This window comes from Schistocerca serialis, chromosome 2 (genome assembly GCF_023864345.2).
Source record: "Schistocerca serialis cubense isolate TAMUIC-IGC-003099 chromosome 2, iqSchSeri2.2, whole genome shotgun sequence".
In the NCBI taxonomy this organism is placed as follows: Eukaryota; Metazoa; Arthropoda; class Insecta; order Orthoptera; family Acrididae; genus Schistocerca; species Schistocerca serialis.
The window spans coordinates 356,767,039-356,793,661 of record NC_064639.1 but is presented as its reverse complement, the minus strand read 5'-3'; the positions used below and the strand labels follow the sequence as shown (position 1 = coordinate 356,793,661).

General features: G+C 44.7%; 1 protein-coding gene across 1 annotated transcript in view; it reads right to left on the bottom strand.

Moving 5' to 3' along the window:
- The window catches only part of LOC126455984 (uncharacterized), a gene marked incomplete at its 3' end in the record, with an annotated part of 1,226,620 nt that overhangs the window by 770,125 nt on the left and 429,872 nt on the right, over window positions 1–26,623 (bottom strand). The window contains exons 13-16 of the mRNA XM_050091741.1: window positions 25,258–25,383; window positions 20,966–21,097; window positions 5,576–5,872; window positions 2,233–2,580 (exon numbers count right to left, since the gene is read on the bottom strand). Of these exons, the coding sequence (XP_049947698.1) occupies window positions 2,233–2,580; window positions 5,576–5,872; window positions 20,966–21,097; window positions 25,258–25,383 (903 nt within the window). The remainder of the gene's footprint in view (window positions 1–2,232; window positions 2,581–5,575; window positions 5,873–20,965; window positions 21,098–25,257; window positions 25,384–26,623) is intronic.

Below are 26,623 nucleotides of genomic sequence, written 5' to 3'. Positions count from 1 at the left end.
GGCGCCAGTGATGCTTATTACTATATACAGGGTGAGTTACTAACTATTACCACGAAGAATGACTCGGAAAGTATGATAGGAGCTAAAAAGTTTGTGGAACAAATGTTGCATGGGACAACGGGGACATAGTATGACGTTGGTTTTTTGCTGCTAGGTGGGGTAGCGTCAGAGATATGAAGGTCAACTTCGCTTTTTTTTCTTTAAATGGGATGCTATAGTTTGGTACTTATTATCTGATAGCGGTTATCGAGACGAATCCAATGATGTGTAACAGTAAGGTCTTTGAAGGTCAACGAAGGGCAGGAAGGTGGTATGAACGTCCATTTACAGAAAGTGTTCGAAGTGATGATCATTGGTATCAGTGCAGTACTGCAATCTTCTTATCATGGATTGTGTGGTATTCCTTATCACATTGACACTTATCGAAGCACATGCTCTGAAAATTCTCTCTCGTAGCTGTCAAATATGAGCCGATCCCGTTGGCCATGTCAGAGGCGCTCCGCTTGTAAATAAGTACGGGTGGATGACTTGTCTGGTGTATGGGTAATAAATTGGTGGTCGTGGACAGGAGCCGAGCTCGAGGCCGCAGACTACACGTTCCTGCGTGCCAACATCCGAGGGCTTCTATGCGGTCATTTCCTATACGGTTCTCTTGCTACCTGCGACGGTCGTTCGCTAGGACACGGGAAGCCAGGATCCGTTTGCCTTGAGGCTTTCTTCTTTCGTGTTGAAGGTGTTCCCGTGTTTATGATTTTCTGCTGCTTCTCTGAACAAGCGGGTGTGATAGTTCTTCTCAGCCGGCCGCAGTGGCTGTGCGGTTAAAGGCGCTGCAGTCTGGAACCGCAAGACCGCTACGGTCGCAGGTTCGAATCCTGCCTCGGGCATGGATGTTTGTGATGTCCTTAGGTTAGTTAGGTTTAACTAGTTCTAAGTTCTAGGGGACTAATGACCTCAGCAGTTGAGTCCCATAGTGCTCAGAGCCATTTGAACCATAGTTCTTCTCTACAGCCAGAACTTCCGTGTCAGCGAATTTTACTGCGTGGTCAGTCTTACGCAGCGAGTGCTCTGCCACGGTCGATTTCTCCACCTGCCCCAACCTGCAATGCCTCTTATGTTCTGATCGTCCATGCATTCCAAATAAACTTTTACGCATGTGCATGGTATGCGGTATGTTTCCGACATTGCAAGTGGTCCCTTTTTCGAATACCGTGTACATGCGGAAAAGTTTATTTGGAATGGATAAATCGGCCGTGGCAGAGAACGCGCTGTATGGGACTGACCACGTAGTAAAATTCGCCGAAACGGAAGTTCTGGCTGTAGAGAAGCACTATCACACCCGCATGTAGAAATATACAAACACGGGAATAGCTTCAATAAGAAAGAAGAAATCCTCAAGGTAAATGGATCTTGGCTTCCCGTGCTGCAGCGAACGACCGTCGCAGGGAACAGGAAACCCGCACCGGAAATGACTGCGGAGAAGCCGTTAGACATTGGCGCGCCAGGTACATATAATCCGCGGCCGCGAGCTCGGCTCCAGTCGACCACCAGCAATGGAGGGTAAAATGTAAACGTCGTGTGACTAGGACCTCCTGTCGGGTAGACCGTTCGGCGTGTGCAAGTGTTTCGATTTGACGCCACTTCGGCGACTTGCGTATCGATGGGGATGAAATGATGATGATTAGGACAACACAACACCCAGTCTCTGAGCGGAGAAAAACCTCCAACCCAGGCCCGTAGGATTGATATTCTGTCGCGCTGACCACTTTCTTTTTTTAATCTGTTTTTGTTCGCTTTTGTTCGTTGCATCGGCTCGTGGCGGACGTCGTAAGACATCTGTTTAAGTTCGTTGTTGATCGATTAACTCAGTTTTTTTTATTACAGAGGGCAGCTAACCCTCTGACCGAACACGCTGAGCTACCGTGGCGGCAGCATTCAGCAACCGGGGGCGGACAATCTAGAGTGAAACTTTGACAACAGCCGCTCGTGGTGGCGAAGTGTCAGAAAAATCATCAGACGAACGTCGGCCGAAGAACCCGAGACAGATACCAACAGGCAGTTTGTCAACAAGCGGCCCAGAAAGCCTTAACAATTTTGTACTTTCTACCGTGTATGTGCCTCGACAATACCGACTGTATACGGAACACAATTCAGTCATTATGTCTACCCCCTATTGGTGCACTATCGCATTACTGTACTTGGCTATGTGCATGCGCAGAAGGCTGCCGCGCTCACCTTGCTGTTGTTGTTGTTGCTGCCGGCGGGTTGTCCCGGCTGCTGCTGCTGCTGCTGTTGCTGGGTGACTTCGAGACTGCGGCAGCTGTTGTTGCGGCTGCGCACGGAGCCGGTGGAGGAGAGCGCCAGCATCTCGACGGAGGCGGAGCTGGCCTCCTCGGTGGACTCTGCCCTGGCCGCGCCGCCGCCGCCGCCGCCGCCGCCGCTCGCCGTGCGCAGCTTGCGCAGGATGCGTGCCGGGTTGCGCGACGATGGGCCCGAGTTGGCGGCGCCGCTGCCGGGCGACTCGGCACCCGCGGGCGTCGCCGGCACCTGCGGCGTGCAGGACAAGCAACTGAGACTGCTGCTCTACAACCAGGGTACAAGCACCAACCACTCACCTCTATACAGAACAACAGTGAAAATTAATCTGAAAGGACACTCAGGTGTATCATTTTTCACGCCTTTGGTTTCATAGTCAGAGGGTAAAATTAGGTGCAAGAGCGTTTTCCGATAAAACACAAGTAGCTAAAATCAGTAGGATTGTCTTGTTTGACCCATGGTGTAATTATTCATAGTCACAGACGAAATATTAACAGAATAGTATTTGCTACCATACGTGTTAAACAGGGGTAATTTAATCAAGAAAATTCTTGTCGGTATGTCACCACATTATCAATGTGTAAAATTCTCCATCGTTTCGTCCACTGCTGCAAACGGCCTTGACAGGGTGTTTTTGCCAACTGCTGAAAGAGAGATACTTCAGTTCATTCGAAAGAGGCTGTTAACGTAATCTGATATGATGCTGAGAACGAGTAGCAGGGGTGTTAGATGTCCTTCACTGCTGTTTGCTTTATTTGTTGTCATTGGTGGGAACAGGCCATCTTGACTAGTGTTTGCTTACTTGCTTGCCACTGGTGGAAAAAGGCGAATGAAAAATGGGTGAAATTGTGATGGAGAACTGTTTATTTGCTGCTTAACGCCAGCTGAGATACTAACGCAGTGCTGAGGGAGGCCAAAGAGGCTGCAGGTACACACAGTGTTGGTGTGAGTTTTGCTGAGCAGCTGGTGTATGGGTGATAGGAATTCACAATGAATGATCCTGGTAGATACCACAGGTTATGCATTCCTAGCTACTGCTGTTAGATGATTTGCTGTGTGACTTACTGTTTGGTCCCAACACTGTGCATGCTGTGTATTCTGCTGCACAGCTCGCACAGTCGATACCAGGACCATACAGCTGATGAACACAGCAGATGGAGCTTTCCAGTTTATGCGTGGTGGGTATCGCATGACCTATTGTTGTGACCCAACTGCATGCTGCATGTGTTGCATAACTGGCGGGCTGGGTGCAAGGATTACAATATATATACTTTACTTCTGGCGAATACAACAGACAGTGATTCTCAGCTGAGCACCCTGGATATTCTGCTGTGTGGCCTACTGCTTCATGTGAGCAGCATCCTATGCATATTAATCGTTCTACTATGCAACTCGTGGATTGAGTACCAAGACTACACAATGTATACTTTGCTACTGCTGAACGTAGTGAACGGTGGTTCCCTTATTCAGTCTCCTAGGTGTTCTATTGTGTGCCCCACTGCTGCCTGCCAGACATCTCCTGTATCACCTGCTTTTCAGCTGCCCAGCTCACGGGCAGTGTGTCAGGGCTACACCAACAACACTTTGCTGCTAGTGAATACTGTGGTAAGTGCTTTCCTACCTCAAACTCCTCGGACTTCTGCTAAGCACACTGCATAGAACGCCAGCTACCTGCTGTGCCTGCCTGTGTTTTTCTGTAGAGCTAGCTGAGTGAGTGTTGAAACTTATTGTTTTGAGTCATCAGTCTTCTAACTAGTTTCATGTGACCTACCTCTCCTCTGCCATCGTTTTCGTCTCAGAGGAGCATTTGCAAGCTATGTCCTCAATTATTTGCTGGGATATAAAAGTCTCTGTCTTCCCCTACAGTTTTTAACTTCTGCTGTTCCCTGTAGTACCTTGGAAGTTATTTACCGACGTCTTAACAGATTTCCTATCATCCTCTCCCTTCTTCTTGTCAGTGGTTTCTGCATGTTCCTTTCCTCACCGTTTCTGCAGAGAATCTTCTCATTCCTTACCTTGTCAGTACACCTAATTTTCTACATACTTCTTTAGCACCACATCTCAGATGATTCTGTTTTGTTCTGTTCTAGTTTCCTCACAGTCCACATCTCAGTGCCATGTACTGCTGTGCTCCAAACACACATCCTCAGAAATTTATTCCTCAAATTAAGACCTATATTTGATACTGGCAGACTTCTTTTGCCCAGAAATGCCCTTTTTTCCAGTGCTAGTCAGCTTTTCATCTCCTCTTTTCTCCGTCTGTGGTGGGTTCTTTTGCTGTATAGATAGCACTGTTCCTTAACTCAATCTACTTCGTGATCACCAAGTTATGATATTAACTTTCTAGCTGTTCTCATTTCCGCTACTCCTCATTACTTTCGTCTTTCTGCAATTTACTCTAAAACCATGTTCTGTACTCCTTAGACTGTTCTTTCCAGTCAGCAGATCCCGTAATTCTTCTTCACCTTGACTGAGGCTGGCAATCTTAACGTTGATATCCTTTCATCTTTAGTTTTAGTCACACTCTTGAATCTTCATTTCCTTCATTGCTTCCTCGATGTGTAGATTGAATAATAGGAGTGAAAGACTGCATCCCTGTCTTACACCATTTTTAGTCCACGCACTTCGCTCTTGGTCTACCACTCGTACTGTTTACTCTCCGTTCTTGTAAATACGTATATTACCCATCTTTCCTGGTCTCAGCGGAGGTTTGAGTCCTCCCTCGGGCATGGGTGTGTGTTTGTTTGGCCTTAGGATAATTTAGATTAAGTAGTGTGTAAGCTTGGGGACTGATGACCTTAGCAGTTCAGTCCCATAAGATTTCACACACATTTGAACATTTTTTGAACCCATCTTTCCCTACAGCTTATCGCTGTTTTTCTCAGAATTTCGAAAATCAAGCATCATTTTACTTTGATGAACACTTTTTCTAGGTCGACAAATCCTACGAAAGTGGTTTGATTTTTCTCTGGTCTTGCTTCCGTTATCAAGTTCAATGGCAGAACTGCTTTTCTGGTGCCTGTACCATTGCTAAAGGCAAATTGATAGTCGTCTAGTTAGTGTATACTTTGCTGTTGGTTAATAAGTCACACAGTGCTTCCATTCCTGTGGCTGCTGGGTGTTCTGGTTAGCGCCTTGCTGCTGTGTGTCAGCTGTCTGTTGTGACCACTGTGTGTATTGCTGTAAAGCTGGCAGGCTGGGGTCCAGGACTACTCAACGTATAGTTCGCTACTGAAGAGTACAACAGACACTGCGGCCCTACCTGCGCCTGCTGGGTGTTTTGCTGCACGCCCTGCTGCTGCGCGCCGGCCGCCTGCTGCACCTGCTGGGTGGTCTGCTGCGCAGCTGGCGAGCTTGGCGCCAGGCCGGCCCAGCAGTCGGCTAGCATCTGGTCCTGCAGCCTGGCCAGCACGTCCCCGGGCGCCAGGTCCACGGGCCTCACGCCCGCTTTGTTGCGCAGCGCCACCTGCGCGCCCCGCTCCACCAGGTCCAGCACGCACTCCCACGGCACTGTCTGCTGTGCTACAGCCAGGTGAAGAGGCGTGTTCCCTTGTCCATCCTGCAAACAACCACTGCATCTCAGCACAGAATTTCAAACAACTGCCATGTTGTATATAGCTACTTATTTCCCTGCGCTACATACAGGGGATGGATGAAAATATTTCAACACCAAAAATGAAACCCATTTCCATTCCTAATATGGTGTAAGAAAGCCGTTGACATTCAAAATAGATTACAGTTATCTCAGAATGGATAAATACATGCCATGTATGCTTTTTAAGAGAATCTTATAACATTCTTCCTGCAGAATTGTGTGGCAGGTTGAAATAACAATTATGGTGCTACATAGCGAACATGCACTTTTTTCCCAAAGTAGACTTCAAAGGCTCAATAATATGGAGACTGTTGTGGCCAGGGGAGATGCCATAATTCATCCCTATGGCCACAAAACCATTCCTTGACGAAGTGAACAGTGTGAACAGGGCTCCCTCATCTTGGAAGACTGCGACACCTTTGGGGAACAAAAATTGTGTCACCAGATGGATCTGATCAGCCAAAATCCCTGACAGTAGTTCGACCTTGGGGAGTAAATAGGGACTCATGGAACATCACGATATGGTGCCCACATCATTACCAAACTTCCAGCATATTTCGCTCTTGGGATGTAAATTCGGCCAGAAGTTGGAAACAGTGTAAAATAACACAATTATGATCAAATGACGTCTCTGCATTGCTCTGTAGTCCAAGTGTTATGGGTTCAGCACCAATCCACTTTCCTGTTACAGGCATATGCATGATTAATGACACTGGACTCGCATTCGGGAGGACGACGGTTCAATCCCGCGTCCGGCCATCCTGATTTAGGTTTTCCGTGATTTCCCTAAATCGCTCCAGGCAAATGCCGGGATGGTTCCTTTCAAAGGGCACGGCCGACTTCCTTCCCCGTCCTTTCCTAATCCGATGAGACCGATGACCTCGCTGTCTGGTCTCCTTCCCCAGAACAACCAACCAACCATGATTAATGAGTCGTTTCATGACCTGCATTTCCATGCAACTGGAGCTCCCTTCGTGTTGTTTTGGTGCTGACAGGGTTTGTGAGTGCGACATTCAGTTCTGCACTGACATCCTCTTACTTGTCACCACAATCCTGTTCAATGACCGAATGTGACGATCGCACAATGCAGAATTTCGTCATTTAGCTCCAGCATTCTGCACTCACACCTACAAAGCATACTTTTGTGGTCACGACTAACACTTGCAACGCATTGAGGGCACTGCACAGGTGCCGTACGTGTCCATATATATATATATATATATAGTGTGTGTATTTGCGTGATATCATCCATATGTGCCACACACTCATTAGGAATAAAAGCCTAACGCTTGTACTAGTATGGATCGGAATGAGGAAGAATACATGAAAAATTCAGTAAATTGAGTATAGCTCTGCGACAGCTTGACACTAGACCAGAATCGACCAAAGTTGGCACATGTTTGACTAATATCCGAGAATTAATATCAGCACTGGGATAAGCCATCTCTAATAGTTTTAGGATTATAAATGAAGGTGGCAACACTGGAACTCATCCCGACTAAGCTTAACTCATACACTAGCTGATGTATCTGAACACCCAATAGTCGACATTAATATGGTCTGTGTCAATCCTTCGCATTTGCGACGGCTTGAACCTTGCTGGAGTCACTTTCAGTTATTGTCTGAATGTGTGTGAGGGAGTGGCAGCCCTTCTTTCTCGAGAGCCGAAAGCAGAGAAGGTAGTGTTGTTAAATGCTGGGATGTGGAGTGAAGTCGACATTCTGACTGACCCCAAAGTTGTTCCAGTGGGTTCAGGTGGGGTCTTTGGGCAGGCCAGTCAATTTCAGGAAGTGGCTATCTACGAATCATCCCCTTACGGATGCTGCTTTATAATGTGACATATTGCCATTCTAGAACAAACTGTCATAATCTCCGAACTGTTCCTTACGCATTTAACGTTTTCTCAAGTGCAATAAGGGGACCAGACCATAGCTACAAAAATACCTCCATAACATAACAGCACTTACGTTATGTTTCATTGTCGGCTCTAAGCATGCTGGCAGGTAACTTTCTGCGGGCGTTCGGTCGAACATTGCACCCAATTCTTTTTTAACACCCTACGCACAGCCATTGTATTAGCTGGACTGCTGGTAATTCTTCAGAGTGATTGTTTTCGTTGATATCGTGCGATTTTTTCAACCACGCCACCTGTCCGTCAGTACATTAATTACGCCTGGCCTTGGTTTAGCTTGTGGTCGTTTCTTCGTGTTTCCACTTTACAGTAACATCACCAACACTGGACTTCTGTAGCTTCGGAAGGGATGAAATGTCCCGCATGTTTTTTTTTTTTTTTTTTTTTTTTTTTTTTTTTTTTTTATTCAGGTGGCATCCAATGACCAGTCACTGAGCTCTCCAGACCCACCAATTCAGCTGTTATTGCTTCTCTATTGACAACAGTATACTCCCCAGCTCCTGTTATACTGCCGAAGCCGCCTCTCATGATATCTAGTTGGCAATTCCGCATCACATACGTCCTGATAGTTTTCATGATGTAATGTACATCACATGGAAACTAAAAAAATGTGCTTCTGATGTGAGACTGCCCTCAGGGAGTAAGAGAGGGTCAGGTGACAGATAAACGTTATCGAACAGAATGGATCTTAGTATTGATTTGGTAGTTGGGCTAATTTGTCACACTACCATTGTAATTTAGGTCGCTGTTAGTCGAACTGAACCCTACAGAACCTTTTCATAGGATCTGTACGCCCTGAAAATTACTTTTCCGTACCTTCTCTGAGAAATCGGTCAAGTCCCTATATGAGAATATACAAACACCAGCATATACGAATGGAATTAGGCGGGAACCGGAGGAAAGTGGAGAAGAAGGAGGTAGTGTTGAATAAATAAATGAGTATCGACAGAATTTATTAACTTAAATTCAAACTTTTCTAATACTGTAAATGTTATGAAGTTTATTTAGATCACGTTAGTGCTACAAAGAGAACAGCTTATTTCGAGCTACTGTGCTCAACACCGTTCTCCCTTTGTTTTCAACTAGCTGCGAGGTTTGGAAAAATGACAGATCATGTTATATTCTTTCTAACGCTGTAGCAATTCAGTATATACCTTTTGTATTTATTTCGCACCTGTCGGCTACCAGTTTCCATTTTTGTACGAGAAAATGTTCCGTTCGGTGCACGTAGAAGTTTTTTCTCCCGCTCTGCTACGACGGGACAATGCCCAGTGGAAATTGTTAACACTAAACTTTTTGCTGACATGCGTTATTCTGGATGCAACGGTGCGAGTCGCGTGTGCAGACAAAGCGGACGGCAGACCCAGGTCACTCGCTCTAGCACCAGCGCCACAATGGCGGCGCGAATGCTGCTGTTAGCCGTTCTATTACAGCCAAAAGCCGCTGCGCTTTTGCAAGAAACTTCGAGAACACATTGTTCCAGTAATACCCACTCAAGCCTCTCCACTATTTCTAGTGGGTGGTGGGCGCTGTCCAAATAAGTTGGTTTGCACACCTCATAGCAAAGTTCCCCAGCAGAAACCTTAATTACATTTGATTAACTTCTAATGGTTGGGATTCACAGTCATATAATATTTCTTAAAAGACATAATAGTCGCCGTTGACTGTATCAAGTATTTATTATCACGATTGCAATGTCGGTCGTATGGCCATTTTCAAGTAACACTGCAAAAGTTACATTCTGTCAGAGCATAAAACTATCTGACATGATTACGACATGTACTCATGTCAAATTGTTTTATATTCAGACAGAATATCACTTTTGCAGCGCTACTTGAAAATGGCCATAAGGCCGAAATTGCAATCGTGATGATATATATTTTATACAGTCAACGGTGAGTATGATGTCTTTGAAGAAACTAAATTATATTGTTTTCGAGAATTTATTAGACTGAGAAGTGACATTTTCGAGAATTTATTAGACTGAGAAGTGACATAATTAAAGCACTTCTCGACAAAACCGCTGTGATATGTAATAAACTTCCCAATGATTCAAGACTGCGTGGATACGTTTTTACGAGAAGACCATGTTGTGACGACTTTTTTCTAAGCGACTGAAGCTAGTGGACACTTGTTCCACTTCTTCATTTGGTTGGAATACTCTTCGTTCAGTGTCTCTACAGCCTGATTATGCAAAAAATCACTTACATCGTAGAAAGGAACTTTAGTTAAAATAGCGAGAAACACCACTAAAGGAAAGAACATCTAATGATAAGATTTTGTTAGAGATATTTGTTTCCTTAGATAGGACTTGCTTCTAAAATTTACTAGAAACTGCAGCTGCAGAAGAGACTCAGAATCATTGTCATTGTTAGCAACCCGCTAAATGACTAAATTTTTGGCCTGGCATTTACACGAAGGAAAAAAAGTAGCAGTATAAATTCAGTGTCTAAGAGCTGTCCCTCTTCAGTTTCGACATCAGATGCGTCAACTCACTGTATGTGTAAACATCGGTCGCTTTATAGTTGCGAAGAACTGTAGAGCTATCACACTGTCGTTAAGCTGTTGTGGAGTTGTCGAACGCCGGTCGGAGTGGCCAAGCGGTTCTAGGCGCTACAGTCTGGAACCGCGCGACCGCTACGGTCGCAGGTTCGAATCCTCCCTCGGGCATGGATGTGTGTGATATCCTTAGGTTAGTTAGTTACGTTTACGTAGTTCTAAGTTCTAGGGGACTGATGACCTGAGAAGTTAAGGCCCATAGTGCTCAGAGCCATTTGAACCATTTGAAGTTGTGGAATAGAGATACAATGCGCTCGCGGTCGATGAGTTTCTCGAGATCTACAACCACCTCTATTGCTGTCAGCAAGCATACTGTAGGCGTGGCTCACTTTGTTGTTAACTGAGATCTCAGAACTCATATCTCAAAATTTTGTGTACCCTTTCGTTTCGCTGCCTAGTAAACGCAACTCGTGCTTACGGAATGTTCTAAAATATATGTGAAACAGAAGCTGAGAAAATCGTTTGTGAAGAAGAGATGTCTGTCAAAGCAAAATACCGCCTTTCGTGCGTCAAGGTAGTATTTTAGGACGGTTGCTGCTGTTGTGGTCTACAATCCGAAGAATGGTCTGATACAGCAGTCGCCGTTACTCTACCCCGTGTAAGCTTTTCATTTCTGCATGACTACTGCATCTATTTGAACCAGCTAACTGTATTCAAACCTTGTTCTCCCGCTACAATTTTTACCCCTCAGACTTCGCTCCATTACCAAATTCATAATTACTTCACGCTTTCGAAGTGTCCCACCAACTAACCATTTATTTCGGTCAAGTTGCCCCTGAATTATTTTTTTACCCAATTAGGTTCAGTACCTCCTCACTAGTTGTTCGTACTATCCAGTATTCTTCTATAGCAGCACATTTCAAAATGTTCCATTCTCTTCTTGCCTTAACTATTTATCGTTTATTTTCCACTTCCTTGTGAGACTACACTCCAGGTCGTTATTATTCACAGAAACAATTATGAACAGCTGAATTTGACATGCCACTTGCATCATTTCATATTATTAATACGATACTGATGTGGGAAACATTCGAAAACAACCACCAAATTGGTCAGTGGAACTAACTCTTTTCTGCCTGGAAATCAATCAAAACGACCTCCTGGTATGACAAGTTTTTGTGTAGGCATGGTAACTGAACTACAGATAGCGTAACTATCTCTAGCTGTATGTCACTTAGGGTTGTAGCCCGTGTAGTTTAACAACCACATAATTTGAAAAGTCCAAACTTCTTATCGACTACGATATTTCACCATTTTTTCCTCTTATAGATTGCAGAAATTTGTATTTCTTCTATCTTTTGGCTCGCTGTGAGGGTCACTGTGACCTTGGTGTACAGTTCGTGCGGCAATTTCAGAGGCATACACTACCAGGATTAAATTTTGGGAAAATTCGCAAAAAGCGATAATCATGGATTAAAACGCGGCAATGAAACTGGAAAGTATGAACAAATGAGACGAGAGAGCAGATTACGGTGGGAAGGGAGAAACGGTTCGGAACTGGACCTACAAAAATAAACATGTTAATAAAGATAGAAAAGTGTATTCAGTAACTCATAGCCTAAGATCTATTGTGGGCCGTTTACAAACATAACATTTAGAGTTAAAAAAATCTTAAAAATTGTTACAACTAAAAAAAGTTTAGAAAATAAAAGAAGCTTTAGAAATTATCAACAAGGAGAAAAGCCCTAGAAAACGCACTACGGAAGATGAAGTGAGGGAAGTGGGGGGGGGGGGGGGGCAAATGAACCAGGCTATTCATTCAGTAATCAAAGTTAACCAAAAGGGCTTTATGCGGGGGGCAAATGAACCAGGCTATTCATTCAGTAATGAAAGTTAACCAAAATGGCTTTATGCCTTAATTCAGTTTGCAAGTAACTGTTTGGTTTGAAGATTTTCTTAACGCACGAAAGATCTCCAGCTCTTCCAAGATATCAAGATTTTGCAACTGATGATGTAATTTAAATTACGAAACTGGACGTCCCTTTAATAAAGGGTCGACAACAGCTGTAGTGGTCTTTATTCAACAAGCAAAATTTCATCTGTGAACACCCTTCCAATAATCAATAGATTTCAACAATGTGCTGATAAGAGTCACATCCCCCAAGACTGCAAAACAACGTCGCCGCCACAAGAAAACGGTGATATTTCCTGTGAAGAAGCTGACGACCAAGCTGTGTAGTATTTACTACGGCCACTGTGTTACCCGTTGCACGCCGCTGGGCAGAGTCAGAGACAATCTTTTCTGTAAACATGTGAGAAGTCTGAAATTAATAAAAAATGTACCACCAAGCATTTGCCTTAACTGATTTAGCTAGTGGGGAGATGGTGATTCGAATCACCATCATCCCGTATTAAAGTCCAGTCCATCACTACTGTGCCACCTCGTTCGGTCGCAGAAGCAGGTACATTCACTGACGATGCGCGCAAGAAGCAATAAACTGTCGTAAAAGTAAGACCCTCCCTCTGAAGCTCGTATGTTCCATTCGCGGTGCAGATGAAGAGCCTCACTAGCTTTAACTCCATTCTCCACCGTTATCTCCCACACCCTATGCTCGACGGGAGGAGAGGTTATTATCTCCAGCGTGAAAGAGCTCGGCCTGCAGTAGGTGCCTCATAAATTCGGCAGCCGCACGCGAGCTCTCTGGGTCCACCCCAACCCATTCTTCCACTCCTCCCCCCTCCCCCCTTTCTTTGTCACCGACTCGCCACGAAGCTGACCGACGGAGCCACGAGATCGTCCCCGCCACCCTGACAGTGATATATAACTGGCGCCCCAGAGCGCTCTCCGAGTGGCGCCATAAATCTCGGCGGTAATTAGAAAAGAAGATCCCGGTCGCTAGTGGTGTAATTACGAAATATTAAAGCCTTTAGGAAATAAAAAAAAAGGGATATTTTGGTGGGGGACAGAAATGGGGAAGCATCAGAGGTACGGCAGGCAGTGTTTTCTCGGCCAGCCACATGACGAGAATGAATAGCGATGTATTGATTGGTGGAGAAGGTTCCCCACCGCTGGCGCACTCGATGCCGCCACTACCTCCTTCCTCTGCGCCCTGGGGCAGCCGCGATAACAGCGTCGCGTCGCGCTGGGCGCGCGCTAAGTGTTCCGTGGGAAGGCAGCGCGCGTTGCAAATGGGGGTGCCTCGACACGTTGCGGTTTACCCGCAGGCGTGATAAATAACTGGAGGGAATAAACGAGTACGTGGAAAGGTTGCGAAGAAAGAGACGAATGGATAAAGAAGCCCAGAGCGTTCTGGGTGCTGCCATACGCTATCTCAGGACGAGCAAGTCGTGATCCGTCAACAACTGTCGCTGCTGCTCTCTCCGAGGGCACAGTAGCACCTTTGACGCTGCCTAAAACCTCGCGTTGAATAAAAGAGCCCTATGAATTTAGAATAGAGACAGAGAAATTGTTTTAAGGTAACAGAGTGCCATTTTTAGGGTCCAGAACCTGAATCGGTAAAAAAGAAACGCTTAGAGGATCACTTTGTTGTCCATCCACCCGTCTGTCTGTCTGTCCCTCCGACTGTTCAAAGCCCTTTTTCTCAGGAACGGGCAGACGACTCAAGATGAAATGTATACCACACACTAAGGTCTACGGTCTCTTGGCGGTGTAAAACACAAAGTCAATGCGGCCAAAAAATACGGGCGTTTATGTCACATGATTTTAGGTCAACGAGAATTACCCTACAGCTTTTGATACTCGCAAAATCACCCATCAAAAGCTTATTATCCTATAGCTTTTGATGGGTGATTTTGCGAGTATCAAAAGCTGTAGGGTAATTCTCGTTGACCTAAAATCAGGAAGTTCTGCAAAAAGCATGGTTTCACAGTACAAATAAAGAGAAAATACCGAAAATTCTTAATTCGTATACGAGACGAAAGAAAATTTTTTCCGTTTGTTATCCGACTATCTGCCTGTAAGTCTGCCAGTTAAGACCCCTTTTTCTCAGGAACGGGGCGACTTATGAAGTTGATATTCATGTCACATAAAAAGATCTATAGTACCTTAGCATTCTAATAAATGTAAGCTTGTAAGTCAATGAACTTAAAATACACGGTCATTTATGTATCACATATATTGATACTCGCAGAGTCGATAATCAAAACCTATAGGCTACTTCCTTTGACCTAAACTCATGAAATTTGTGAACTACCGACGATTGTTAATTTGTAATTACATCTCACGAAAAAATGTTTGTGATCTGTTATGCTACTGACTGTCTGTCTGTTAGGATCCCTTTTCCTGAGGAACCGATAGATGCATCAAACTGAAATGTATGTAAAATGCTAAGGTCTATGGTCCCCTGACAGTGTAGAAACTTAAGCTTCCAAGTCAGTGCAGTAAAAAGATACGGCCATTAATGCCATATATTTTGACGCTCGTAAACTCATCTAAACCTATTGGGTACTTCTCGTTGACCTAGAATCAACAAATTCTACAAGAAGGAAAGTTTCACGGTACAGATAAAGGAAAAAAACGAAAGATGTTAATTTATAACTACATCATATGACAAAAATATATTTTCGTCATTGTAGAAAGTCTTGGAATTCCCGGGACGGATGTCTTGGCATTATCGATGTCGACAACAGGCAAAGCTCGTCGAGATTTTTCATTCCTGGGATAGACGAACTATCTATAAACTCCATTAAATTTTGACAGAACTCTCTATGCGCGAGTCCTGCTTGCACTTATCCGGGTTATTTTAACTCATCGGTCTTTCGACTACTCTGACGGTGCCTTCGGTCTTTTCCTATGTTGTGTTAACCTTTCCATATCTACTTAACTGCTACCAACATATTCTGTAATCTGTACTGCGTAGTCAAATCTTTGTCTGTCCCTAGTATTTTCTATCATCTACTGTTCCCAGCGTTTAGTTAGTTATTCATGGATGCCTTAGCAAATGAACCAGTAACCTGATCCGAGTTGGTAAAGGGTTAGCTGTACACTTACCATTCGGAGAAACTTTATCTCTTATGGCTTTAAACGTACAACAAGTAACTGGTTTACTTCATACTGAAGTTCCGCGACATTTGCTCCGTGTGTCATAGATGATAATGAAAGCACTATAAAGTGGGCTTACCTCAAGTACACTGGTGGAGAAAAAAGTCTCAGCACCAAGACGTAATTGTTCGACATAAACGAAAGTTCATAGGCGTCTTCCTACTTCTAAAAGATGACGCCCATTCAAATTTCCTCCAGTCGCATAAGAGCGTCGCAGTAGTGCCGCTATGAGGATACTAATCTGGTTTGCTTTAAATACACGCTGTAACGCTCGTGAGAGTTAATTATCTTTGAGATTGGACACGGTGAGTTGATGTTAGTCAAGAACGCTTTTAAGGGGACAAAGACGCCATTATCAACAGCTCACTGAATTTCGGTGAGGTCGTGTAATAGGGCTGCGATAAGCTGGATGTCCCTTCTCCGATATTGCAGAAAGACTTAGCAGGAATGTAGCCACCGTACACGATTGCTGGGTACGGGAATGACCGGTCGCAAGAAGATGGCCACGTGGCGCTACCGCAAGGGAAGACCACCGTGTGCGGTGTATGGCTCTGGCGCATCGTTCTGTATCTGCAGCAGCAATCTAAGCAGAAATTAGCATTACAGTGGCACGACGAATTGTTACAAATCGGTTGCTTTAAGGGGCTCCGGAAAGGCTCAAAATCATGAAAAGTTCATTTTTTACTTTTTTGCGTTTTCTGAATCTGCAGACTATTACCTTTTAATAGATATATAATTTATTCAATTCCGAAGACTACAACTATTTTAAAATTTTTTTTGAAATGCGTTCTACATGGGCGTGACCCACTGTGGCGCTGTTACACTGCTGTCAAATGGTGCTATTATTAACGTCCGTGTTCATCAGGTACATTTTAGTGATGTGAGATAAAGTATGTGTTGTGGCTAACCTGTGATGGTTCAATATATATCGCTGGTGTGATTGTCGATTGTTTCATGTTTATTTACTCTGTCGTTATCTCGAAAATTTTCGTAATTAATTCTGTTTCTTGAGTCTCTGTTTTGTTGAAGTATAATAATGAGTAAAAGTAAAGTTATTAGAAATCCTCTGAAGGCTTTTAAGAAAAGGAGAAATGTTGGAAAGCCAAAGGTATGTGTTATTACTGTAAACAACAAAGACGATAACCAAGTGAGTGAACCTAACCTCTCAAGTACACCTGCCCATAGCAGTCAAAGTGGGAAAGAAAGTACTTCATACACTCCTGGAAATTGAAATAAGAACACCGTGAATTCATTGTCCCAGGAAGGGGAAACTTTATTGGCACATTCCTGGGGTCAGATACATCACATGATCACACTGACAGAACCACAGGCACATAGACACAGGCAACAGAGCGTGCACAATGTCGGCACTAGTACAGTGTACATCCACCCTTCGCAGCAATGCAGGCTGCTATTCTCCCATGGAGACGATCGTAGAGATGCTGGATGTAGTCCTGTGGAACGGCTTGCCATGCCATTTCCACCTGGCGCCTCAGTTGGACTAGCGTTCGTGCTGGACGTGCAGACCGCGTGAGACGACGCTTCATCCAGTCCCAAACATGCTCAATGGGGGACAGATCCGGAGATCTTGCTGGCCAGGGTAGTTGACTTACACCTTCTAGAGCACGTTGGGTGGCACGGGATACATGCGCACGTGCATTGTCCTGTTGGAACAGCACGTTCCCTTGCCGGTCTAGGAATGGTAGAACGATGGGTTCGATGACGGTTTGGATGTACCGTGCACTATTCAGTGTCCCCTCGACGATCACCAGTGGTGTACGGCCAGTGTAGGAGATCGCTCCCCACACCATGATGCCGGGTGTTGGCCCTGTGTGCCTCGGTCGTATGCAGTCCTGATTGTGGCGCTCACCTGCACGGCGCCAAACACGCATACGACCATCATTGGCACCAAGGCAGAAGCGACTCTCATCGCTGAAGACGACACGTCTCCATTCGTCCCTCCATTCACGCCTGTCGCGACACCACTGGAGGCGGGCTGCACGATGTTGGGGCGTGAGCGGAAGACGGCCTAACGGTGTGCGGGACCGTAGCCCAGCTTCATGGAGACGGTTGCGAATGGTCCTCGCCGATACCCCAGGAGCAACAGTGTCCCTAATTTGCTGGGAAGTGGCGGTGCGGTCCCCTACGGCACGGCGTAGGATCCTACGGTCTTGGCGTGCATCCGTGCGTCGCTGCGGTCCGGTCCCAGGTCGACGGGCACGTGCACCTTCCGCCGACCACTGGCGACAACATCAATGTACTGTGGAGACCTCACGCCCCACGTGTTGAGCAATTCGGCGGTACGTCCACCCGGCCTCCCGCATGCCCACTATACGCCCTCGCTCAAAGTCCGTCAACTGCACATACGGTTCACGTCCACGCTGTCGCGGCATGCTACCAGTGTTAAAGACTGCGATGGAGCTCCGTATGCCACGGCAAACTGGCTGACACTGACGGCGGCGGTGCACAAATGCTGCGCAGCTAGCGCCATTCGACGGCCAACACCGCGGTTCCTGGTGTGTCCGCTGTGCCGTGCGTGTGATCATTGCTTGTACAGTCCTCTCGCAGTGTCCGGAGCAAGTATGGTGGGTCTGACACACCAGTGTCAATGTGTTCTTTTTTCCATTTCCAGGAGTGTAGAAGAAGCTTGGGTCAATGAGTGAAAAATATGAATGTTTTATGGGCGAATCGGATGTGAATGAAATATTTGATATGTCGGTTCTCAAAGGAATTTTTTCAAACTGTGTAAGATGTATTCATTGTAGTGAAGTTGGTCTGGAACTCTCCAAAATAAAGCACGTAGAACTTGCTAGTGAAATACAACTGAAATGTGATAAGTGTTCATACATGGCCACCTTTTGGAACAGTGTTGCAGTAACTGCAACTGAAGAAAATGGTAGCAAAATCTACGAACACAACAACGAGCGATGCTTGCTTTAGACAAGGAACGCCTTCGGGCTGCAGACAGGGCTGTAAAGAGTCTAGAAATACGAGCAAGAGTAAACAGGAGGAGGAACAAGAGGAAGCTGGAGGAGGAGTTTGCAGAGGATGAAGATAATCCATCCTATGGACCTGGAATGCACTAAAAAGTTAATCCAATCTTTGTCGCTCGATTCCCAAAACTTTTATTTTCTCATACTAATTACATGTTTTCTAAGGATCTTCCAAACATATTTGTTTCAAACTTTCAGTAAATGTTACACAGTACCTTCTGCATAATTTAACACAGCCTTTTTCCAAAAAACTGTATATTTTTGAATATATAAATAAAAAATTGCAAAAAAATGTTGTGAATTTTCATTATAATTGAAAAAAAAATCATCTTTAATAACTGAACTAAAATTTTGTAAAATCCCTGTGTTAAGTTGTAGCCCATATTCCAGTAAATAGTCTGTAAAAAGTTCAACTTCCTTCCTCAAATACTTTGTGAGGAAAGATGTAATTTATAAGCGTTATTTTAACATTGCAAGTATAGGGCGTTCCGGAGCCCCTTAAGGATAGCTACGAGCCAGGCGCCCTGTAGCGTGTATTCCACAGACCCCAAACCACTGCCATTTGCGACTTCAGTGTTGTTAACCAAGAGCCCACTGGAGGGCAGCGTAGTGGTCTGTTTCGTTTTCTGATGAACGCTGGTCCTGCCTCGATGCCTGTGGTCGTCATGTGTTGGTTAGGAGGTGGCCCATTGGAGGCCTGCAACCAACTGGCCTCGTCCTGGAGTTATGGTTTGCGATGCAATATCGTACGACAACAGGAACACACTCTTGGCTATCCCATGCACTCTGACTGCAAATTTTTACGTCAGTCTGGTGACTCGACCTTATGTGGTGCCATTCATGAACAGCATTACAGGGGACGTTTTCCAACATGAGAACGCTTGCCCACAAACCGATGATGTAACCCAGCAAGGTCTATAGAGTGTCGACATATTGCCTGGTCTGGTCGATCACCAGATCTGCCTCCAATCGAGCACATATAGGACATCATCTGACGAGAACTCCAGCATCACCCACAACCAGCATTAACCGTCCCTGTAGTGATCGGTGAAGTGCAACAGGCATGGAACTACATCACACGAACTGACATCCGGCGCCTGTACAACATAATGCATGCACGTCTGCAAGCTTGTATTCAACATTCTAGAGGTTACACCGGTTATTAATGCGCCAGCATTTCACTTTTGCATTGGCTTATCTCGCATTTACATTAATCTGTGATCTTGCGATGTTAATCACTTAAATATGTTACCTAGACAAATGTATTCCCAAAATTTCGTTACACTACTGTGATTTTTTTTCCGTCAGTTGTAACTGCCCACGTCGTGTTGTGCAGACTCCACTGTAGCTTGAATGGATTTTTAAGTTTGTTTTACACGCCCAACTTCTAATTTCACTACACAAGTCTCCAGGGTTGAGCAGTTATTGCCAGATGACGACACGCAATACAGTTTGTTAAAGCGGAGTTCGCCGTTATTAATTATTTTTTTTTAGATTTAATTTTATTACTCGTATAGAGACTCAACGTTCCTTTGTTTAACAGTGCGTCGTCAAAATAAGGATGAAATGCAAATGTCTTTGCAATACATAATGTCGACTATTGAGTTAAAGTTCGTACCTATTTTGCCATTTTAGAGAAGAGAAACCTTAAGCGCTTCTGCTTCTATAGTCTCAGTATCAAATGTTCACTAATTTCAATTTAAATCCTATCTCAGTTCAGTATTTAACACAAATTATATATCAATGTCATTTCAGAGATATTACGTTGGTTCCACACTAACGGAATAACACGTAATTGTCATTTAACGTAACTTTTATTAATAATCCTTTTTCTTGTGACGTAAATGTTAATGAATGATCACTATCTAGGAGGAAAGAGGGATTGACCCTAATCAGAAGATAATAGCTTTTAATGAGCCCGCAATCGTTAATTAAATAAAAAGTCACGTTTAAGGATGATATGCGAACAACTTTCGTTACGTACATTTTCACGTATCTGTCAAAACTAATCCTGTCGCCCGCAGTTGAAATTAACACTGACGTTAACCCCTTCTGTCGGAACATCGAATCGTAACTATTATGTGAAAGTTTATTCTACTCCCCGAATTAATTCCTTTCAGATACGCGCACGACCGAACAGCAGAATGGAACACAAACGACTTGTTTTAACAACCGAACAACGCAATGACGTTACATTACGACAATGTCTGCCCGATGAACATCTCTTTGACTTTATCTTTTCTACTCTGCTTAATTAAATTATTGCTAATTACAATTTATTCAGCTATTTAACGAAAACATCTAACAAAAAATAAAATAAATTTATCCCAACGTAAAAGATCCGTTATACAGTGAAAGTCTTGATGGGGTCGGTCCACAGGATGAAGACGTTAAGTTCGGCGGGTCCTTTAGGGCTTCACCCATTTCGTTTCTTGATCCGTCCAAATAATTCCCTGTATGAACACTCATCGCAGTTGCCTTCCCCACTGAGATATGTCCTTGACACTCAATAGCAGCTCGGATGAAGGCAATGAATGGCCTACTGCTGTCACTGAAAATGAAATGTCGGCGTTGTTCGTGGCTAAACTCACCTGGAAGTTGACTGCGGCGCCGTACTTGAGCAGCAGGTACACGAGCGTGGCGTTGCCCTTGACGACAGCCAGGAAGAGCGCTGGCAGCGTGTACAGGTAGTGTTTGGTGTAGTGATGCGCGAGACCCACCACCTGAAACACCAGCGCGTGTTGAAGTAGTCGGCCAGTATGGGATACAAACATAATGAGTTAGGATGCATGTAACAACTGTGTTCGCAGTGTAAAATGACACGATATCTGTGTAACGAGAGATGCAGTATGTAAATGAATTGGTCACATTACCTGATGTAGTAACCGTCTGGCTTCATGATAGTGGACAAAATAGAATGACTGATAATAAATCACGGAAACTGGGAGGGGGGGAGGAGCATAGTAGGAAAGAGAGGGCTGATCTGCGAGATCTACGAGAGGATTTCAGAAACTAGGATACGTGTTATTAAGGCTGGACAAGTAATTTCATTGAATACTGCACACAGATACATAACACTATTTTTCGAGTCACAAAATCTCTGTAAACAACTGGCGGAACGTTCTACCAATCGTTACATTTGTCGACGATAGAAAGCAGCTCCTTGGTCACGGAGCCATTCGACAACCGACTTGCGAAAGTCCTCATCATTGGAAAGTCTACATTATCGTGAATCAGTTCCTCGACGGCCTGGACACTGTCGTCTGTTGTCAATGTCGGTGGTATTCCTTCCCCACAGCATCACTCAAGTCTGTACGCCCTTGGTCAAACAGGTGGCACCATTTCGCTCCCCCTGGACGTGACACTGAATTTGGTTTATATCCCGCCAGAACGTCACGCTGAATGTGTAGGCATTTTAGACTTCGTGGCCACAAGAATTGTACACTCCCTGATACTTAAGGTTTGGAGTTCTTTTCCGGTTGGGCCATAGTGCCCGCAGTGTAAGGCATCTATTGCCAAATTCGCAGCAGAACTGTGTCTGCAATAAACCCAGAAAGTGTACTCACTTCTGACAATTCGCCACTTTTTTGCGTAGTGGTATCAGTGTGGGATGCCCTGTGTAGCTTCTTGAAGCCCTCTCGTCTTTTGATTTTTATTACTCTGTCCAGTGTATTCCGAGAGAGTCTGGGCTTGAGACAAAGATGGTGATTCACATGACACTTACATGAAGCATGGCGGGTGCACCGATCGTCTGTTGATACAGACAAACCTTGTATCAGTACCAAATTTCAAGTTCCCCACCCGTTGCGTAGGGGTAATGTCTTTGACCAGCAATCGAAACGTCCTGGGTTCTAACCTAGCCATGTCTTAAATTTCAAGTAAAAATCATCAGCAATGGCGGCCGAAGGCTTACGGCACAAGAAGTTGTCATCGATCTGCCAGCGGCCTTGTCAAAGAGAGTGGACGAACGGACAGAGGTTAAGGGCACTCTTTCGCGCTTGGGGCGGCAAACTGCCCCTAAAAGGCGGATGAATCAGGAATGATCAACAGTAGGAGGATGCAGAAGGCAATGGAAACCACTGCATTAAAGACACATAAGGCGTATGCACAAGACCTGTGGCGTGTAAATGAAAAAGTTTTATGATGATCTCCCCGTTGTCGAAAGATTCCGGATTAGTCGCCATTCATATCTCCAGAAGGGGACTGCGATTGGGGAGCTGAAGATAAGTAACAGGTGGAATAACCAACGAAACAGTAACACTCTACGAGACGGTGCGTGGAATGTCAAAAGTATGAACGTAGTAGAGAAGCTGGAAAATCTGGAAAGACCAATACAAAGGCTGAATCTAGATATCGTGAGGTCAGTCAAGTGAAATGGGAGGAGGATAAGGATTTCTGATCAGACGAGTATAGATTAATATCAGCAGCAATGGAAAACAGTAGAACGGGAGTAGTATTAGCTATGAATAGGAAGGTAGTGTACTGCAAGTGGTTACTAAGTACTGTTTCGTCATTGATGTTACATTATACAGCGGTATATGAGACCGTATTCCATGCGATGGACATTAATGCACTATCGCAACGTGCTGGCTGTATGGTCGAGTATCGACGTACAGCACAAGAAGATCACACACGAGGTCGCTCCCTGGACTTTAATCGGAATGATACGGCGAGGGTCGATTTAGGTCAAGAGGTAAAGCCCAAATATCGCTGTCTGTATGCTCTAGCAAGTGCGAAGGGAGATTAGAATGAAATGGAATGTTCTTCACCTTCTCGTGAGTTCTTTTTAAGATAGAATTTCTGTTCCATTTTTAGACTGTTTCTTACATAATTTAACACATTGAGATTAATGAACGAAAGGAAAATTTGTACTTGTGCAGTCATTGTTATCTGAAAAAGAATCTCATAAAATTTTAGATAGTCCTGAAAAATCGTGCACGAGAAACACATTTGTTATTCAGTGGAAACTATGTTACAGATTTCGATATATATGAGATACAGTTCATTTCTGTGAAAAAGCTCAATGGCTATTTCGTTTATACTAATTGTAATACGAAAGCCGGTTTTTCATCTTCTTTCACCTTGGTCTCTTATGTAGATGTTAATTATTGTTTTACGCCATGCACAAGGTAACTTCACGAAATAGTGTATCACTTTGTGTAATACTTGTCATTTACTTGAAAGTTAAGTAGACTTGGGAAACTCTGGCGTGTATTATTGTTCTCCTTTTGAATGGTTCGGAAGAAAGCAACTGTTCCACGACAGTCGTCAGAAAACCAATGGGGATGTGGTGCAGCTTATTGCTATGTATCAATATCCCACTAGTAAGGGAAGCCTGCAAATGGTTTTCAGGGTTCTAATACGAGAGTTGTCCATAAAGTAAGCTCCGATCGGTCGCGAAATGGAAATCACTGGGAAAATCCGGTAAAGCTTTGCGCAAATGTGTTGGGCAGTGTCTCTAGTGTGCCCGTCGACCGTGTCGCGTCGCTCTTTTCAGTTTTGAGTGAACAGTGAGCACGTAAAGATGCGTAGGGAATAGCGTCTCCCGCCAAGTATGAGGGCCTGCTTAGAGATTTCGCCTGTGTCATGCAGCCCACATAACACAACTATTGAGCAGTTCCTTCTTCATGCCAGTTCTCGGCCGCACACTGCAGGGGCAATGAAGACGCTCCTGCAGAGTTTCCGATGAGAAGTGTTTGATCGCCCACAATACAGTCCGTAATTAGCTCCTCCTGAGTCTCATCTCTGCTCACAAGTACCGCTGGCTATGAAGACAAAATTTTTCCACAGACAATGAGCTGCAGACCAGTGCAGATAACTGACCGAAAGCACAGGCGGCTGCTTTCTATGACGAGGATATTGGAAAGTTGATACAAAACTCGACGTTGGAGCGGTGACTACGTAAAGAAGTAGTTGGAAGTTGTACCTAACTGTTGCAAATAAAACGTTTCTGGTTTTCACTGTGGTTTCCATTTCGAGAGCGATCGGAACTTACTTTCTGGACAACCTTCGTAATTACAGCTCTCCCCAGTAGGTTGTGCTGTATTCACGTTCCATTTTTAAATCTCTGCTCCACTCCGCCCCGCACGCTTGCATCGCATTAGTTCGCCTGTGCTTATAGGCAATCCAACGAACATATTTACAATGCGGGATGCTGTTGCGCCTTTCTGAAAAATTCGTGTCAGTGAACTACAAGCATGTATTGACGTTTGCGCATCACAAACGGTGCCTTCATTAAGCATCTCTAATGTGAGTTGAAGACTTGAAGAGACGCACTATCCACTAATATGTGTCTGTTTTCTATACACCTTGTAGTTTCTGTGCAATCGCTTTCTGAATCGCCAGAAGTCCTTATGAGAACCCTCGAATGTCCCACCCCTCCCTGCGTTGCAAAACGAATCACTGGGTGATGGTTTTTCATATCGTTACTTCTGGCTAAGGAGTAATTAAAATAAGCATGCAATATTGTGTTTCACTCCGGAAAAAAATGGTAATGGATGGATGGATATGGTGTTATGGGCGCTCAACAGTGTAGTCTTTAGCGCCCGAACGGAAACAATAACGGACGAGTGTCACTAAAATGCAGCAAGTGCCAAAATAAGACTAAAATTAAGGCTGACAGTCTACGTAGGCAGTGTGCACGTCAACAGTAGCAAAGTCAAAGTGGAAAGCAGCATGTAAAGAGGAGAACTGCAAGAGAACGTAGGGGAACGGGTTAAAATGAAACAAATAGCACATGTTTGGAACTGGCCTATTACAAGAATAAAAAAAAAGGAGTGGTCAGCCACTCGGCAACACACTAAAACTCCAACCTAAAATACTGGTATTGAAGGGGTTAACAAGTAATAGTTGTGACATTTTTCAATTTAAACGATTGAGATACCTTTTCGGGTGGCAGCGCTGGGTTGACGACAAGCAACGGGACGTCGCCTGCATCGGAAGCGAGCCCGTTGCCGGACGAGGAGGCAGCGCTCAGTGAGCAGGACGACGGGCACGGCGACGACGACGCGGACGTCGACTGCGAGGAAGACGCCGACGTCGAGCTCGAGGTGGGAGAACTCGTCGAGCTGGAGTCCTCACGCTGGTACGTGGTCAACCGGCGCTGTTCGTGCGCCGCCAGCAGACCTGCTGGCCGGAACACCTACTCACTCAGGTGTCAGTGTACCTAATAACTCATACTAATTGGCCCGCCAGAACCAAATAACGGTGAACGCTTTACTGTAAGGGACTGTGCACATATGTCAAACTATTCCTGACAAACTTAGAGATGGGGCGTCGAGTAGAAGCAGTCCCTGCCTAACACATACAGGACGACTCAAAGATTGTTAACAGACTGACATGGCACGTCGAGCTTAGAACAAGGATCAGTAACCACCCATCCGGGAGTCGCCAGCGGACGTGCCTTCATTTGTCTGCTGAAACGCAAACGTGTTACTTAGTGCTGAAAAATATGTGGTGACGAACACGCATGGGAACGGGATTTAGCATGTCTGGCAGAACCTCTCGCTGGAATACGAGATATGCGCGACCATCAAATATGGCCAGGAGAATGTGCGGCCGAAATAACCAGTCTCCGATGATGCGAGCACACACGTTACCGTAGCGCCCTCTCGTGGCTTTTGCGACCCCCGGTTCCTGAGTAATTACTGATTGTTGTATGCCCGATATGGCATGTCGGTTTGTTAACAGTTTATTCAGTCACGCTGTAGACTGCTCGAGAGGAAGGGCAGTTGTGGGGGAAAACACTCTGCCTACCACATGGAGTGCTGGTACTACACGTGAGCTCTGTGGTTTGTACCTGGCATCACTATGATACTAAAGGTCACTCGCAGAACTAATGCTTAAATATTTTGTCCAACACTTTTCTTTGGACACAAAGCACCTGTGAGTAAATATATAATACATTTATTGGATCGTAGCGCCACTTGCACCAAAATTTCTCCGAATCTGTTTTCGGCTCCTTAGCCCATTTGCAAGTATTTACAATTAAACAAACGGTCGTGGAGAAATTTTGATGCAATTCGTGCTGCGATTTTGTACTGAGAAATGCTTAAATATTTAGGAAAGTACATTGTTTTCAATAATGACACTTCTTCCTCTGCACTAGGACAATTGCGGTCTGTCCTCGTTCCGATGTTTTTTTTTTGGTTTGGCAGGATCTCTTTTTTCTTTTGGTTTAAAGTTCTGTTATTTTAAATGGTAGTCTCCCTCGATCAATTATTTGTAGATGTTCATTCCACTCTTTTTTT